The 18,315-nt window shown below is 39.9% G+C and overlaps 1 protein-coding gene across 1 annotated transcript; it reads right to left on the bottom strand.

The window, feature by feature from the left end:
- Window positions 1-1,938: 1,938 nt before the first annotated feature.
- LOC143483330 (polymeric immunoglobulin receptor-like) lies at window positions 1,939-16,926 on the bottom strand. Its single transcript, XM_076982173.1, has 9 exons — window positions 16,617-16,926; window positions 16,192-16,500; window positions 4,947-5,252; window positions 4,574-4,648; window positions 4,409-4,463; window positions 3,840-3,943; window positions 3,572-3,609; window positions 2,955-3,023; window positions 1,939-2,671 (listed from the first exon to the last, which is right to left on the bottom strand). The coding sequence occupies exons 1-9, from the start codon at window positions 16,924-16,926 to the stop codon at window positions 2,615-2,617; spliced, it is 1,323 nt and encodes a 440-aa protein (XP_076838288.1). The 3' UTR covers window positions 1,939-2,614.
- Window positions 16,927-18,315: the final 1,389 nt, after the last annotated feature.

The raw sequence follows: 18,315 nt of genomic DNA, 5'->3' as shown, positions 1-18,315 counted from the left end.
ATCATGGAGGAAATTTACAATCACACTGTCAACATTTTTATACCTGGACTTGCTTTAATTTATGAATGCATAATGCATGCATGTTTCAATCAGTACTGGAAGAACTGGGAGTATCAGTACAGGTTCAGCTCATCAGCCTTTCACAGCAGGTGTGTGTTACTCCTCTCTCCTCCTCTCAGTACTGGCCGTGTCATTCACTTCCTCTAATGTAGGAGACGACTCTTTAATTTGCACTATCACACCTCTTCTGCAATGTCCAACATCATCACGTGTGATGTGACAGAGGAAATGCACAACTGTAGCGTGTATGTTTGACAAAAGTAGCATCACAAATAATGTCACTGATTCTTGTCCTTATATTTGCAGTTTCAGAAGAGTTGTCAATTTTCAATATTTTCGTTTCTTGATATTATATTTTCTTCATTATTTTTTCTCTTATTGGGAAAAGTGTTGCACACAGAAGTGATAGAGCGACAGCTTAGCTGGTTTCTTCAGACCAGCGTGATCACTAGCTGGGCCAAATCTATACGATGCTTTATTCTAATGAGATTCACTGTAGCGATTGTGGATAAAATCTTTACCTTCATTCTCACATCTCACTCTAAAAGGTGGGCATTTAGATGAATAAAAAACAATGATTCACAGTTGCATATAACACTAAATATGATAATAAACCAAGAAAGTACATATAGAATCTAATTAAATACCAGACTCATTCCACCCAAAAGCACCACAGAGCGCTACAGGAGGTCATTCCTACCTGTGGCCATTAAACACTTCAACTTCTCACTTCATGTGTAACTAAAATGTATATGTGCAATAACAACTTATATACAGTATATAGTTTTAATATGTGCAATACAAAATGTGCAATAACACAGATCACTTCACCACTGCATTTGCCACTTTACTCTTACTTTGCCACTTTATTCTTATTATATGTATGTATATACATGTGTATATATAGATTTATAGATATATTTAACATATATTTTATTGGATGTATGCAATCGGGCAACTGTAACATCTGCAATTTCCCCTCGGGGATCAATAAAGAATTCTGATTCTGATATCACAGTGAAACAGGGATGTGTCGTGTTTAAGAATTATTGCTCTAACTTGGTGAAAACACAAACAACCCCCCTCCCACACACAAGCACGGAAGATTTAATTAGCCCCCCCCCCCCCCCAAAAAAAAAGTTTGTAAATAATTTTTAATTTTAATAATATTAAACAAAATTAATTAGGTGAATAACGCTGACCCGCGTGATCACAAGACAAGGCACAGGTGCGACTACGAACACGCTCACAGACAACCCACACCCACGGAAGTACATACATGGACACAACGGCACGCAGACAACGTAGCGGCACGCCCACAGGGAAGGGTCCAGAGCTGTCACCGTGACAGGTAGGACCATAAATGCCCAGGTTTGTGTTTTATTTTTAAGCATTCTTGTCAATAAATGTTTTGGTGAATATATTCCTTGAAATAAATCAATTAATACATTCAACTTATTCACTTGTTAAAAGACGGCTGATTTGTTATCCAGACAAATAAAAATCTTTACTGTGATTGGTGGTTCGCAATGCCAGCAGGCTGCCACGAGAGGGAGACCACGAGTTTGGGATCTAATCAGTGTTCGTTGGGAGGATCCAGAGATGGGCAGTCGAGTGAGCAACTCGAGTCGAATTCGCGCTTAAGTCGCCTACAACAAAAAGACTTCAGACTTGACTTGAAACTCGTCCATAATGACTCTCAATTCGACTCTGACTCGTCCAATATGACTCGTGGACAATAAAAGTCACTCATACACAAGTTATAGAAAAATACTTTCTTTGTGCATTCATTTTGGCATTATTCCTTACGTTTGTTTCGGTAATTTGGGACACAGCCCCCTTTTCTTGTGACGCGTGAGAGAAATCAGAGAGAAGCGTTCAATGTAAAGAAAGGGAGTTTTAATCCTTGGACAAAACTGAAGGAACAACATGTGAAGAATGTGGGAAACAAATTAAATACACTGAAACACCACATAAAAGTTCATAAGGCACCTGAAAATACTCCTCCATAGGTTTGTGTAGTTTACATTAGACAGCTGTCAATACAGTGTGGTAGCCCCAATTAGCGTAGTAGCCACTCGTGAACAAACATCAATCAACCATTGACATTTAAAGTATTGAGTATAATTAAGCATAACTGTTGTGGAACGAAAATAAGTGATGCATTCTATACAGTTCTGAGCATGCAAAATTAGGGATGATTAAATGGTATACTGAGTATGAACATGAGTGTTCTGGTCAGTCCCAAAACATATAGAGTCACAGCACATTTACTAGCAAAACACATGGGAGTGTGACCACAACATGAACAGAAAATCAAGTAGGCTACATTTCAGTGTTTATTAAGCATGTTTTGACATGAAGAACTTCGCAGTTAATGACTCATTGACTTATTCACACTTGCTCAAGCTGAAGATTTCTCACGAGAGGACGATTGCATGAACTCACACCACTTGCACAGGACTGACCTCTGTGTAAGTGGTTAAACTTTCCACATGCACATGTCAGTGCATTGTGGTCCAGGCCATTTTTGACACTTCGATACCGCCATGTCTTACTTGTGAAGCACAGAGCTGTAGATCACCCTGTCATCTGTGGTTGTGGGAGAGAGCTGAACAATGGGGCAGTTTTAGAGGTCTGGTAAATGGTGAACCACGGACTACCATCCAGGATGCTCTTTGATTACAGGCTGTATCACCAGCAAAAGGCTTGATAAGGACACTGAAACTGAATATAAGCTAGACACCCATTTACAGCTACAACAGGTTGAACTATTCTCATAAACAGTTACTGATGTCAACCAGCCAGTGCTCCCTTGTCTTATGCTTGGGACAGTGAATTAATGGGTGTGTTCATGACAACAGGTCTGACTGTATGTTTAGCAGCATACTTACAGTTTCACGTTTGGGAACTATGGTTACAGAGCTGTAGATGACATCTGTATGAAGCTGGACAGGTGAAGACTGTGGAAACAAAAAGCTACTCAGTAATAATCCCTGAATAAGTATTTGGTGTTGTTTGTATTAGATGAGTCACAATGTATCTAACTGCTAATATGGCTGACTTGCATCACTTGCAGCTTATCTTGGAAAAACAATACAACACTAATATCCACCAAACACCATACTAATATCAAACACAACACTAATAACCACCAAACACCATACTAATATCAAACACAACACTAATATCCATCAAACACCATACTAATATCAAACACAACACTAATATCCGTCAAACACCATACTAATATCAAACACAACACTAATATCCATCAAACACAATACTAATATCAAACACAATACTAATATCCATCAAACACCATACTAATATCAAACTCAACACTAATATCCATCAAACACCATACTAATATCAAACACAACACTAATATCCACCAAACACAATAATAATAACAAACTCCACACTAATATCCATCAAACACAATAATAACTGAACAAAACACTAATAACCAACAAATACAGCACTAATACCAATCAAACACAATACTAACTGTGTCAGCAGTGTTGCTGCTCCCACGTTGGTTTTCCCCTGGGGAAAATTGTTATGAGTTTGTATGTCAGCAGATACAGTTTTCCCATCACAACATAAGATGTTTATTTGTGATAATACATAGGATCGCAATACAAGCATACAACAGTTACAGCACTATAAACCTTTGTTAAAATTGATCAGTTTTATTAACACTAATATGGTTACTGGCATTAACTTTAATATTTTCAAGAGTGCCAGTATAACAGGAGATGGAGTCGCCTGCTTACTGCGTGTCTGTCTGTGTTTCAGAGTGCAGGTTAGAATGACCAGAATAACCAGCAGCCCCAGTCCCACCGCCACTGGGAGCCAAACAGTCATGATGGTCCCATACCTGCAGTGTGCAGACCCAGTGTGGTTATGTGAGTTATACGTATGTGTTTTATAGTCACTAACCCAGTGTGGTTATATTAGTTATACGTACATGTTTTATAGTCATGAAACCAGTGTGGTTATATTAGTTATAAATATGTATTTTATAGTTACTAACCCAGTGTGGTTATATTAGTTATACATACGTATTTTATAGTCACTAACCCAGTGTGGTTATATTAGTTATACATACGTATTTTATAGTCACTAATCCAGTGTGGTTATATTAGTTATACGTACATGTTTTATAGTCATGAAACCAGCGTGAGGAATATGTTTTCCACCATACACAGAACACAAACACACTCTCGCACACACACACACACACACACACACACACACACACACACACACACACACACACACACACACACACACACACACACACACACACACACACACACACACACACACACACACACATTACTTGGCTGTTGTCCAGTCATTGTTGGTAGTGTTTTTTAGATTCTCTGATGGTGTCACTGCAGAATACAGAATGGCACCACATGTGATACTGAGGTGTGAAAAGCTTCATGATAAAGTGAAAGATGTAAAATTGTTGCCATTATAAGATTAATATTAGTTCTGGTACCTGGAGTGGTGTGTGGATTAATATCTCTGATGCTGGTTTTCTTATTTTCAGGTGTGTTTGTCACAGCTGTTGTCACTATGAGGACAGAAAATACAACCTTTCAGACACATTCTGGTATAAGAGAGAACATTTTCCAGTAAGATGAGCTCTGGTTGCTACCTCTGTTCTCCATACTGAGAATGTTGCATTAAGGACACAACAGAGACCAAATATGAAAGGGTCAAACTATCTCACTTCTACTCTGGGACCAAATCTAGTATCACACCACAGACACAGGATTAGTTATTCTGTCTCTAGTCAGTACTATCATGTTTAACATGTTCAGTGACATATAGTTTCACCATTTAAAACACAAAGGTACATGTAAACATACCTGTGAGTGCATCAGTGACTGTGAGGTGAACAGGAACCTGTACATCTCCAACAGAGCACCAGTACCAGCCAGCATCACTCTTCTTCAGTCCACTCATCTCCACCTTGAAGGATCTTATCCCTTCCCTGATCACCACTGCTGAATTCTGGGATGTGTAAATCCTCCCCAGTGTGTAGCAGCTCCAGTCTGTAGATCTGCACCACTGCTTCTGTTTATTCTGATATGCAGCACTGTAGAGACACTGGACACTGACGCTGCTCCCCTCCTCTCCACTCACTCTGCTCCCCAACACAGACACCGCAGGAGCTGAACAAACACATATAAATACAGCAGTGTAAACATGTCCTCCATCATAAGAAACATCTGATAGAAGCCTTACAAACAGTCAGCAAGTCTATATTTAATACAGAGAGATTTCTTACCTGCACTAACTGTCAGATACAAATAATCCTTATCATCTGGATTATATTTACCACCAGTTTCAGCAGCACACCAGTACAATCCAGAGTGATCAGTGTTCAGTCTGTTCAGTTCCAAAGTAAACATATTGTGGGTTGGATGATCAATAACTGATGTGCTTCCACGTGTGTTTGTATAAGTTACTATGGTGCAAGAGGACCAATAGTATCCATGACACCAGAATTTGTTGTTTGATTTATAGGATTCATCATAAAAACATGGAATAGTGACAGAATCTCCACTTTTTACAGCAACATGTTTCAGCGTCCTCATACACTCTGAGTCTGCAGATACACACGCACGCATGCACACACACACACACGCACACACACACACACACACACACACACACACACACACACACACACACACACACACACACACACACACACACAGCTTTACAAATATCACTGTCTGTATCTCAGTACTGAGCAGGTAGGATTTATGTCCAATGTTAAAGTGAAGATCAGTTCAGAGTTGTTTGGAGCCACACTGCACTCTGAAATAGGTCAGCTAATAAAGGACCAGTTACACCCATGAAACTGAAGACCACACAGGTGGTTCATAGGAGTGAACCAGCGCTGATCTTACCTGAGACGCAGAGGAGAAACACAAAGAGAACGACAGAATCCATGAGAGAGTAACAGCACATGTAACAGTTGCTGCAGGACACAAATGACAAACACACTTCCTGCGCCAGACACTTGGTCATGTGCTTTTTGTTCACATCATTTTTCTCACATTTTTTGCTCTCTCGTTATCATGTCTGGTCCCGCCTCCACCTGCCAGTCAGGTCATTATTTGTTTTTCTAAGTACCTCATTCCTTTTTTCATGCCTCGGTTTATCTCCTCACTGTCTTTTATTGATTTCAGGTGTTTCTAGTTTTGTTATTTATTTCCTTGTGTATCCTTCTCTTGCTGATGCTTTGTTCAGGTTAATGTTGGTGACATGAATTTCTTTTCAGCTGTCCTTGTTTATGTATCTCAGTAGTTTAAATGTAAAATGTAAAAAATAAATATAAATGTGCCATATTTTGTCAATTGTGATTTTTCACCGCAATTGAAATTTGTCCTCCGCTTTTTACCCATCTGTGCAGTTAGAACACACACACACACACTAGTGATTACTAGGGGGCTGTGGTGCACATGTGCCCAGAGCGGTGGGCAGCCCTAGCCCGGCACCCGAGGAGCAGTTGGGGTTAGGTGCCTTGCTCAAGGGCACCTCAGTCATGGCCTCAGGTCTGGGAATCGAAACCATGACCCTCCAGTCACAAGACCAGTTTCCTACCACCAGGACATGACTGCCCATGGCCCATTAACTGTATCGAGTGTGAGTGAAGCAGGATGCCGAGACGAGAGAGCAGTTCCAATATCGTCGTTTTATTTACAGATAATAGCACGTTTAGCTCCAGCAAACACAACACGCAGACGAATAGACTCAACAAAGACGAGCAACAAGCATCAGCACATCAGCACATATTACATACACTCACATCCGACGAAGACGAATGGAATCATTCGTCCCAAGATCACACTGGCAGAAACTGTGGCAATTGCAGCGACCCCATGATCACACACTCCATTTTTGTTATTCTGTCTCTGGTCAGTGCTGTCTCTATGTAACCTTCTTCAACCTCGTGGAGAAGCTGGATGCCTTTTGCAGTGTCTCCCCAAAGCGTCATGCTGCTTTAGTTAGATTGCAGCAGTGACTGAATACACGAGGACACACTGTGGAACTTATGAGGCTGTCAGATACCTACTGGGTTTGCAGAGAACAAGCACTGAAGGCCCTTCAGAGATATATGAAAGCACAACCCTTGATGAGATCTGTGAGAGATCTGCCTAACCTGGCCCTAGGTTGACCTGGGAAAATGTACAAAAGCAATTAACTTCTCATTCATCCTCTGTATGGAAATCACCATCCTAGCGTTTTAACTCACTGTTGTTGCATCAAACTTAAAATGTTTTAGAAATGTCACATTCCATTATGTAATGCATATGCCCCTGTCACAACATCCTTGACAAAATTCCTGGAGTGCAGGTTACACTGCTAACCAGAAATACCAATATTGCTCCAACTACTGAAACCCACACAAACATGACAGCTCCATGCTTTAGATGGAGAAACAGATGATGCATTAGTTAGCAGTTTACTGAACTACAGTACTCAGTAAACCAATGCTTCATGTTGAAGGGATTCTTGTTCCTCTCCTGTATATCTTCTATGCTTCTTTCATTTCTGCTTTTGTCTGAGGCTGTTCAACTGAAGGTTTATGTTTAGTTCTGTAATTTTTCTGAATGTCTCTCTGGCTGTTTTCTGTGCCACAATGCCATGTGCACAATGTACTGCTGTGAAAATGTGCACTGAGGTTTTATTAGTTTCTGAAGATTCAGAAGTTTAATACATATAATCATTTTTATTAACCAAAGCTTTGGACAAAACAAAATCTTCAAACAAATTACAAACATGTTTTATACCTAAAACAAACACAGCAATAATGTTAACAAGTTATATCATTAATTAATAGTAATTCCTAATTCAATTACAACAAAAATGAATAGAGAGAGAAAAACAATGCAGCGTTTAATTAATTAAGAGAGTAAACGAGGTGTGATTACAGCAGAGGGGAGACACACTGGACTCTCATCAGTGAGGAGGCGTCTCAGACTATCAATGTGAAACACTGAACTCAGGACCCTTTGGGGTTTAAACAGTTTGAAATGAGACACAGGTGTAAATAATAATGAGTGAACTGGTGATTGTGGGCTGGAGTTGGAAGGGGACGTGATTGGTGTATGAGACCTGGCGGGATTCAGGTGACAGTGAGATGTCAACTTAGACACATTAACTACTACCGCAGGCCTGGAACTGTGTGAGATCCTGAGGGACTTCTTGAGATTTTTTGTAAGTTGATGTCATTCCACGGTTGTCAGTCATTCATCATTAAGTGGATTTTCCAGCAGTAATGCTTTGCTGGAAAGATTCAAATGACAATCTCCTAAGTCAAGTTCACAGGCCAGCTAAAGTCACTGAAGTCACTGCATCCACTGTGCCGTATCACTAAGGCCCCGCCCCCTGTCAGGTCATGTTAAACATTTTGAAAGCAGGGTGGTAAAAGAACTACACCCCATAACTGTCCTGCTCTCTTATATTCACGTCTATATCTGCCTTATAAAACAGTTTTAGTATTTTGACAACAAATCTGATACCCTACAGATCCCCAAAGTGTTTAAATTAAAATGATGTAATAATTGGAAATGAACTTAAATTACTGGATAAGTTGTTCAGATGAAGGATAAAATCAAATGATTTTGTTAAATGAAAGTACTTACTGTCCGCTTGGTGAGCAATGATAGGACCAACACACGAATTTTAATGGTTAGCAACAGAACTGTAGATGATGTCATCATGAGCATCTGGAGGCTGTTGGAACAGGGGAGAGGTGAAAGATGAAGGTCAGCCAAAGTCTTCATCAGCACAACTGCTGGTTATTAAAAGCTCCACAACATCTCCAAGATACTTAATATGGATTTATAAGTTAAGCTTTATACGTCATTCTTACAAACAACTAAAGCCAGCTTATACTGTACTGTTAGCTATCACACACAATCAAATAATGATGCATCTCATCAGACCCTCTAAACAAGGAGAAAACAACAACAATAATAATATTGATATGTTTGTGTTAATGATTACGTTTCAGAATAATCAGACCTTCTCCAAGCTCCTTTGTTTTGACTTCTTTGACTTGAAACCAATTGAACTGTACAGCACCGTATCATCAGACTGAAAGAGCAGGAGAGCATTTTAAACATTTTAAGAAAGAATTCAGAAATTCCTGTTTTTCAGCTAATCAGTACAATGACTGGGATCACACATGAATTTCAGTACTAACCGTGGCAGCTGCAGTGTGTGTGTCTGTCTCTGCAGAGCCGGCTGACCTTGGTACTTCTGGATGTGATTGAAGTGATAGTTAGATCATGTCAGTTAGTTAATAGCCAGTTAAACTACACTCCCCAGACACTTTATTAGAAACATTTATTGATGAGTATTTATCAATTTTGGGGTTGGTGTTTGTAAGTGAAACTAGACACTACACCCCCTCTGTTGCTTAGTTTGACACAAATAATTTGCATTGAAGGTGTTAGTGGTCAGTTTTGACCAAAGGACATTTGCTTTGCTGGACATTTTCAATTACAGTCTAGTCTACTGTAGTATAGTTGATGTTTTGGAGTTATCGCGAGAACGCGAGAGCGGGAGAACGAGATGAACGATAATGGCGATCAGTAGTTACGTGCACACGTGTTAATAAAACAAGCATAAAACAGGAACCAAAGACTGTTTATTTTAAGCAACACGACATTTGGCGACGAGGACCCGATCTGCCAGGAACCCACAGGCAAAGTAGGAGTACCAGGCATTATAGGAATACCGATAAATTAAAAAGAAAATGTCGGATAACGAGCTACAGCAAGGAGCAGCACGCGCTGCGCCAGGACCCGGCTACGCTCAACTGGTTCCGCCCGTCCCACTGAACCTGGGTGCGTCTGATTTATTTACCGAGTATAACCTATGGAAGGACTCTTATAGCTTTTTCGAAGTTGCCAGTGGAACTATTAACGCGCAGGATTTGGTAAGGAGAGCCACTCTCTTGCATTGCATAGGAGCGCCTACGCAGAGAATTTTTGCTAATCTACCTGGAGATAAAGGTACATATGCACAGACTGTTGCTGCTCTAGACACATATTTTACTCCACGAAAGAACGTCGTCTTAGAAAGACACAAGTTTAGACAGAGAGCTCAGTGCCCCGATGAGTCAATAGATGCTTTTGTAAATGCATTAAGAGAACTAGCAAAGTCGTGTGATTTTGGCACGCTGGAGAACGACATGCTAAGGGATCAGATAGTGGAAAAATGTGCCATGAAAAAACTGCGACACAAATTGTTGCAGGAGGAGGGGCTGAGTTTAGATAAAGCATTGTCAACTGCAAGAGCTTTTGAAGCAGCACAGACAGAATCCAAACTTTTCACAGAGAGTGTTGCTCACAGAGCAAGTGACAACCAGGTTCATTTTACTAGGAAAGGTGCACGTACTGACCGCGGACGGAAACCCAGAACTGGTCGAGGAGGAAAGAGCAGCCAAGAGCAAGCCAACAGCGACACCCAGTGTCACAGATGTGGAATGAACACTCACACAGCAGATGAATGTGGAGCCAAGTCAGCGACCTGTCTTTACTGTCAGAAAACGGGACATTACGCACGTATGTGCTTTAAAAAGAAAAAGAAAGTACAGCCAGAAAACAACGGTGACAAAAGTAAAGACAGATATAAGGATAAAGAAAAGACAAAGTCAGGAAAACCTGTGAGAGCAGTACTACAGGAGGATTCAGATTCTGATGAATTCATCCACGCAGTGGATCCTGAAGGTACTGAAAGAGTCAAGGTTAATGGACAATGGCTGAAAATGGTCATAGATACAGGAAGTGGAAGAAACTTTATAGGACAAGACCTGTATAAAAGAACAATGTCCACTAGAACAAAGCTGAAACCAACAAAAAAAAAATTTTATGCCTATGCTCAAACCACTCCACTTAAATGTGTTGGATACTTTGAAGCAGAAATGACGTGGAAAGATAAAGTAGTCAAAGATGATATATATGTGATAGAAGGAAATGTAGAAGCACTGCTGGGCAGAAAAACAAGCTTTGAATTAAATATACTTAACACTGGAGAAAAAATTAACACAGTATGGCATACAGATAGATTTGAGGAACTTGTTAAAGAGTACTCGCTGATCTTCAAAGGACTAGGTCAGATTAAAGGTTATAGTCACAAGGTCACAGTGGATGCCAAAATCCCACCTGTAGCACAGGGTTTAAGGAGAGTCCCTTATCCCATGATGGAAGCTGTAAACCAGGAGCTAGACAGGATGCTTGATCAAGGTATCATAGAAGAAGTGAATGAAGGATCAGAATGGATTTCTAATATCCTGATTGTACCTAAGAAAGATACAAAAGAAGTGAGGCTATGCATAGACCTTAGAGAAGTGAATAAAGCCATGATCAGGGAGAGGCATCCAGTGCCAACGGTGGACAGCATCTTACAAGCAGTGCAGGGAGCAAAAGTGTTTGCTAAACTGGATGCACGGAAAGGGTTTTGGCAGTGTGACTTAGCCCCAGAATCCAGACCTCTAACGACATTCATCACACACAGAGGGTGCTATCGCTTCAGAAAAGTTCCATTTGGATTATCGAGCGCACCTGAAGCCTATCAGAAGGCTATGGACTCGATGTTATGTGGAATGCCTGGCACTGTCTGTTATATGGATGACGTTGTGATCTTCGGTGAGAATGAAGAGCAGCTTGAACAGAGACTGAGACAAGTCTTTCAACGATTCAAGGACAGAGGTTTAACCCTCAATAGAAACAAGTGTATCTTCGGTCTACAACAAATTGAGATACTTGGGCATGTGATCACTGCAGAAGGAATTAAACCCGACCTGAGAAAGGTAGAAGCCATCCGCAAAGCACCAAGACCTGAAAATGTCCAGTTACTCCGCTCATTCCTAGGCACCTGTGGATTTCTAATGAAGTTTATACCAAATTATGCAGACTTATCAGAACCACTACGGAAGCTAACTAGAAAAGGACAAGCATGGGACTGGACAAGTGAAACAGAGAGATCATTCAAAGCAATGAAAGAAGCTCTGGTAAGTGAGCCATGTCTGGCTTACTTTAAACTAAATGCTCCTACAGTCGTCATTAGTGATGCGAGTCCAGTAGGACTAGGTGCAGTTTTATTACAGACCCAATCAGATGGACAGAACAAGCCAGTAGCGTACGCAAGTCGTTCACTGACCCCAACAGAACGTCGCTATTCTCAGATAGAACGTGAGGCTTTGGGATGTGTATGGGCTGTGGAACATTTTAGAACGTACTTATGGGGGGCCAAGTTTACTTTACAAACAGACCACAAACCCCTCATTTATATGTTTAACCCAGAGAAAGCAACGCTGTTACCACCACGAATACAAAGACTTAGCTTGAGACTACAACCATATGATTACAAGATAGAGCATATTGGTGGAAAGTCTAATGTAGCAGATTCACTCTCACGACTCCCTTTACCAGAGACAGAGTACAATGAGTATGTGGACACTTATGTGGACAGAGTGTTGTCAGTGACAATGAATGAGGTACAAGCCATGAATCTTGAGGACATCAAACAGAAAATGACAGAGGATGACACTCTGAAACAACTAAAGACAATTGTGGAGACAGGAAAATGGCCGAATCCTGTTCCAGAGGAACTTCAGCCTTACAACAGATGCTCTGGAGAGTTGTGCACATACGATGGACTTGTGCTGAGGGGACACAGAATAATACTACCAAAAACAATGATAAAACAAGCACTTAGGATTGCACATGAGACTCACCAAGGGGTGGTCCGCACAAAACAATACCTAAGAAGCAAATTCTACTGGCCAAATATGGACCTAGATGTAGAAAGACTAATTAGAAACTGCCCCGCCTGTGTGCTTAACCAACAACTACATGAAGATCAACCTCTTCAACCACTGGAGCTACCACCAAGACCATGGACCAAGATAGGTATTGATCTAGTGGGTCCTATCCAAAACAAGTATGTGCTAACTGTGATAGACTACTTTACGTCCTTTCCAGAGGCCGTAGTTATTTCAGATATCTCTTCAGCCACTGTGATCACAGAGCTGACAAAAATATTTGCTAGGTTTGGTTATCCGTTAGAGGCTGTTACTGACAATGGAAGGCAGTTTGTAGGACAGTTTTTTGAGTTATTTCTTAAGTCAAGTGGCATTAAGCACATCAGAGCATCACCGTATTACCCAAAAAGCAACGGAAAAATTGAAAGATTTCACAGATACTTGAAGAAAGCCTTCAGAGCAACCAAGTGTGAAGGAAAAACATGGCAAGAGGAACTTCCAAAGATCCTAATGGCATATCGCTCTACACCACACAGAGCATCAGGAGAAACACCAGCCATGCTCATGTTTGGACGAGACATCCGCACAAAGTGTCCGATCCTGGAGAAGAAAAGAGAAAATCCAAAAGAACAGGAAAGAGAAGCAGATGTCAGAATCCATCACGATAAATATAAAACTAAAATGAAACAGTATGCTGACCAGACCAACAGGGCAAAGGAACACAACTTTAAAGTTGGTGACGTGGTCTACATTGCCAGTCTGGAGAATGGAAAGTTGGATCCCACGTACAAAGATATTCGCTATGTACTACTGAGAAACACAGCAGACAACTCTTTTGAACTGGTCAACACAGAGGATGGATCAAAAGTGATCCGAAATGTCAAACATCTTCGACATACACCTGTGGTAATGGACTTTGACACTTTTGAACATCCTTTGGCACACCACACTCAAACTAATAATGACACAGAGGATACGCCTATTGCTGAGACTGCTCCAGTAGATGAGACCCCACCTGAAACTGAACTAGCTGTTCCTGAGGTCATTACCACCAGGAAGGGTCGTGTTATTAGAAAGCCCATCAGATATAGAGAGACATAAAAAAAAAAATAATAATAATAATAATGTCTTGTTTGATTGGAGATTTTTGGAAAATATGATGTGTTGAGCTGTATAAGAAAATATGTTTGTTAGTTACAGATAGACTTTTGTTCTAAACAAGGGAGGAATATGTAGTATAGTTGATGTTTTGGAGTTATCGCGAGAACGCGAGAGCGGGAGAACGAGATGAACGATAATGGCGATCAGTAGTTACGTGCACACGTGTTAATAAAACAAGCATAAAACAGGAACCAAAGACTGTTTATTTTAAGCAACACGACATCTACTATAGTAGAGACACTGACACTAAGCAACACTCTTCCAAACTCTCGCAACCATCCTGTATGTGTCCCATGACTGACCAGTGCAGTGTTTGTGTTTACAGTGAAGTGAGTACTTAAGTACAATAATTAAAATCAGCACTTCCTTTCAGGATGTTTTAAAGTGTTTTTAATAGCAATAGCTTCAAATGTCTTTAGGTCTTATCCACGTCATGGACACTTACTAAACTTCCTCTTTGACATACAGATGCTACAAACCAGAACGGTCAGCAGCAGAAGTCCCACCCCCATCAGACTCCAAACGACTGTGATCCTTTCTTCCCTGTAGAGGTGACAATAAATCAATAAATGTATGTTATGTACACTGGAAAGATTTGTAGAAGTGATCAGCAATGAATTGTCAGTTACTTGGTTTCCTGGGTTTGTTCTTTGTTTTCAGTTGTATTCATGTGAGGTCTAGCTGTAAAAGAAAATGTGACATTTTGTCTAAAAAAAGGAAAGAAAAAATATGGTGTTATGGTGTTAACCAGATAGTAGACAAGAAAGTGGGAGGTTGTTAACCAGAAAACTAAAATGAACTCTTACAGAACTGACAAAAGATAGTCACTGATACAGTACTGTTTAAGACTGTAGAAATTCATGTAAAGTCATATTTACAGAAAAGTATTAAAAATATGGAGTGAGTAACAGAAAGGAAAAGCATATTATACAAGGATCAAGAAATAAATATTTACATTTGGACACTATAAACTACCACCTTAATAAACACATCAGATGCAACGTATAACACAGGAGCTCCACTCTTGAGTCAGGCACCATATTCACAATTAACAGATGCCATGTGATGGACCTCAGTTGTTTTCTTAAGTACAATATAGGAAAGTGATAAATGAACTTACATGCTGTCCTCACTGCTGGAAACTGCAGTCACAGATGTCGTTAAAGTGGAACAGAATTAACAAATAAATGTTATAATCACCCAAAATAGCAAAATTCTCATTTTAAAAAACCAGCACATCCGCTGCTACCAGAAGTGTCCAGTGTGATGGAGCTGTGTCCAAAATCTAAAAATGAGAGAAGGTCAATTTTGACCACCTGATGATTTCTAACACCACTTGTAATACAGCGCTGCTTACATGTCAATAGTAATAGAGAGACCAGAAATTACTGCAACATGCCAGTACTAGAAAGACCAGCCATGTTTGTGGTTCTTACAGTGCTTACATGTATTTCACAATATATTAACTGCATTGTCAAAATTATAAATACATTCCCAAAACAGTACATCCACTTCTCAGTGCATCTCTCATAACATCATATCACCCATGTAAACCCATCACATCCCCCCCAGGTGAAGGCTTTTGTTACAGAAATTGGTATTTTAACTTTCAGTATTTTAGGAACAACTGCTGAATCAAGTGTATACTGCAAACTGACGATGTCAAATGAAATATGTGAAGACAGTTGTGTTTAGTGGTTTGTAAAACGTAAGTCTGTGTAATGGTGTATATGGATAGTATAGTAATATTTATCCAACCTAACCAACTTAGTTGATGACATCAAAAACCTTGTTCCTGTGGGCATAACACTATCTGTTCTGGTACCTGGACTGGTGTGTGGATTGGTCTCTCTGGTACTGGTTTACTTACTGTCAGGTGTCATTGTCACAGCTGTTGTCACTAAGAGGAAAAAATGAACAACGTAATCTTTCAGACACATTCTGGTATCAGTGAGAACATTTTTCAGTAAGATGAGCTCTGTTCTCCATACTGAGAATGTTGCATTCAGGACACAACAGAGACAAAATATGAAAGAGTCAAACTGACTCACTTCTACACTTTTACACTGGGACCAAATCTAGTATCACACCACAGACACAGGAGTTTACAAATTTCACCATTTAGTTAATTCATTAAAACACAAATGTACATACAAACATACCTGTGAGTGCATCAGTGACTGTGAGGTGAACAGGAACCTGTACATCTCCAACAGAGCACCAGTACCAGCCAGTATCACTCTTCTTCAGTCCAGTCATAATCACCGTGAAGGATCTTATTCCATCATTGCTAGTCAACGCTGCTGAATTCTGGGATGTGTGAGTCCTCCCCACTGTGTAGCAGTTCCAGTCTGTAGATCTGCACCACTGCTTCTGTTCATTCTGATATGCAGCACTGTAGAGACACTGGACACTGACGCTGCTCCCCTCCTCTCCACTCACTCTGCTCCCCAACACAGACACCGCAGGAGCTGAACAAACACATATAAATACAGCAGTGTAAACATGTCCTCCACCATAAGAAACATCTGATAGAAGCCTTACAAACAGTCAGCAAGTCAATATCTAATACAGAGAGATTTCTTACCTGCACTAACTGTCAGATACAAGTAAGCCTTATCATCAGGTTTAAATTTATTACCAATTTCAGCAGCACACCAGTACCATCCAGAGTGATCAGTGTTCAGTCTGTTCAGTTCCACAGTAAACATATTGTGGGTTGGATGATCAATAACTGATGTGCGTCCATGTGTGTTTGTATAAGCTACTATGGTGCAAGAGGACCAATAGTATCCATGACACCAATATTTGTTGTTTGATTTATAGGATTCATCATAAAAACATGGAATAGTGACAGAATCTCCACTTTTTACAGAAACATGCATCAGCGTCCTCATGTTCTCTGAGTCTGCAGATACACACACACACACACACACACACACAGCTTTACAAAGATCACTGTCTGTATCTTAGTACTGAGTAGGTAGGATTTATGTCCAATGTTAAAGTGAAGATCAGTTCAGAGATGTTTGGAGCTACACTGCACTCTGAAATAGGTCAGTTAATAAAGGACCAGTTACACCCATGAAACTGAAGACCACACAGGTGGTTCATAGGAGTGAACCAGCACTGATCTTACCTGAGATGCAGAGGAGAAACACAAAGAGAAAGACAGAATCCATGAGAGAGTAACAGCACATGTAACACTTGCTGCAGGACACAAATGACAAACACACTTCCTGCGTCAGACACTTGGGTCTAAGTGATGTGGTTGTTTGTCTCACATTTTTACATCTCTTCTGCTATTTCACTAATTCACCCAAAACAAAGTGATAAAAGACAAAAAATAAATAAAAGGAGCAATTTATGAAAGTCTGGATCAATTTGAGTTTTATTAATAAGGAGAACATTATTTTATCACATTATTTCCTCTCTCTCAATAAGTCACATGTATAGCACCTTTGTAAAAACAAGCTTACAAAGTTATTTAGATGTTAAAGATGAAACACTAATCATATTAAAAATAGGAAGAGTAGAAAAATATTAAGTATTTTAAATGGAAGACCAACAGGACTGTGAAAAACATGTAACCATTCTGTTGTGTACTGTGTTTGAATTATGTTGGGTGGTGTGTGATTGCCAATGTAACCACATGTCTTTACTGTCTTTACACAGAGTACATCCACAGTTCCCAGAATACACAAGAAACCAATCACATCACACGATGTTGAATAAAACTATTTATGTGGTCATCAGTACAGGTTCAGCTCATCAGCTTTTCACAGCAGGTGTGTGTTACTCCTCTCTCCTCCTCTCTGTTATTCACTTTCTCTAATGTAGGAGACAACTCTTTAATGTGCACTATCACACCTCTTCTGCAATGTCCAACATCACCACGTGTGATGTGACAGAGTCAACGCACAACTGTATAAGAAAGTGAAGCGTGCGTCTTTGACCACAAATAACATCACAGATTATTTTCCTTCTATTTGCAGTTTTGAAAATTTTTCAATATTTTTGTTTCATTATTTTTCATTTTCTTCATTATTTTTCTCTTACTGGGAAAAGTGTTGCACACAATAACATAGAACAGTAATATTGTAATAATCCAAGTAGTAGATCTGTAAGAGCCATATGTTTGTATTTACACATGTGTGATTTTGATGATTAACATTCATTTACTTTATAAATATAACACACTCCTATTTGTTAGATATAGTATGGCCCAATCTGTATGACGTAGGTTAGATCGGTAGTTTTTGGGAAGTGTGACGGGCAGGGTGAGC

The sequence above is a fragment of the Brachyhypopomus gauderio genome, chromosome 19, assembly GCF_052324685.1.
Source record: "Brachyhypopomus gauderio isolate BG-103 chromosome 19, BGAUD_0.2, whole genome shotgun sequence".
NCBI lineage: Eukaryota > Metazoa > Chordata > Actinopteri > Gymnotiformes > Hypopomidae > Brachyhypopomus > Brachyhypopomus gauderio.
Note: the sequence above shows the minus strand (reverse complement) of the source record. Positions and strands in the feature narration are given on the sequence as shown.

Bases quoted from the DNA above. Each gene is read 5' to 3' on its own strand.
- LOC143483330 (XM_076982173.1), bottom strand. From the start codon at position 16,926: ATGAGGACGCTGATGCATGTTTCTGTAAAAAGTGGAGATTCTGTCACT. The intron at 16,501-16,616 runs GTAAGAAATCTC...GTGTTTGTTCAG, and splicing joins GTATCTGACAGTTAGTGCAG to CTCCTGCGGTGTCTGTGTTG. The intron at 4,649-4,946 runs GTATGTTTACAT...CTGTCCTCATAG, and splicing joins AGTCACTGATGCACTCACAG to TGACAACAGCTGTGACAAAC.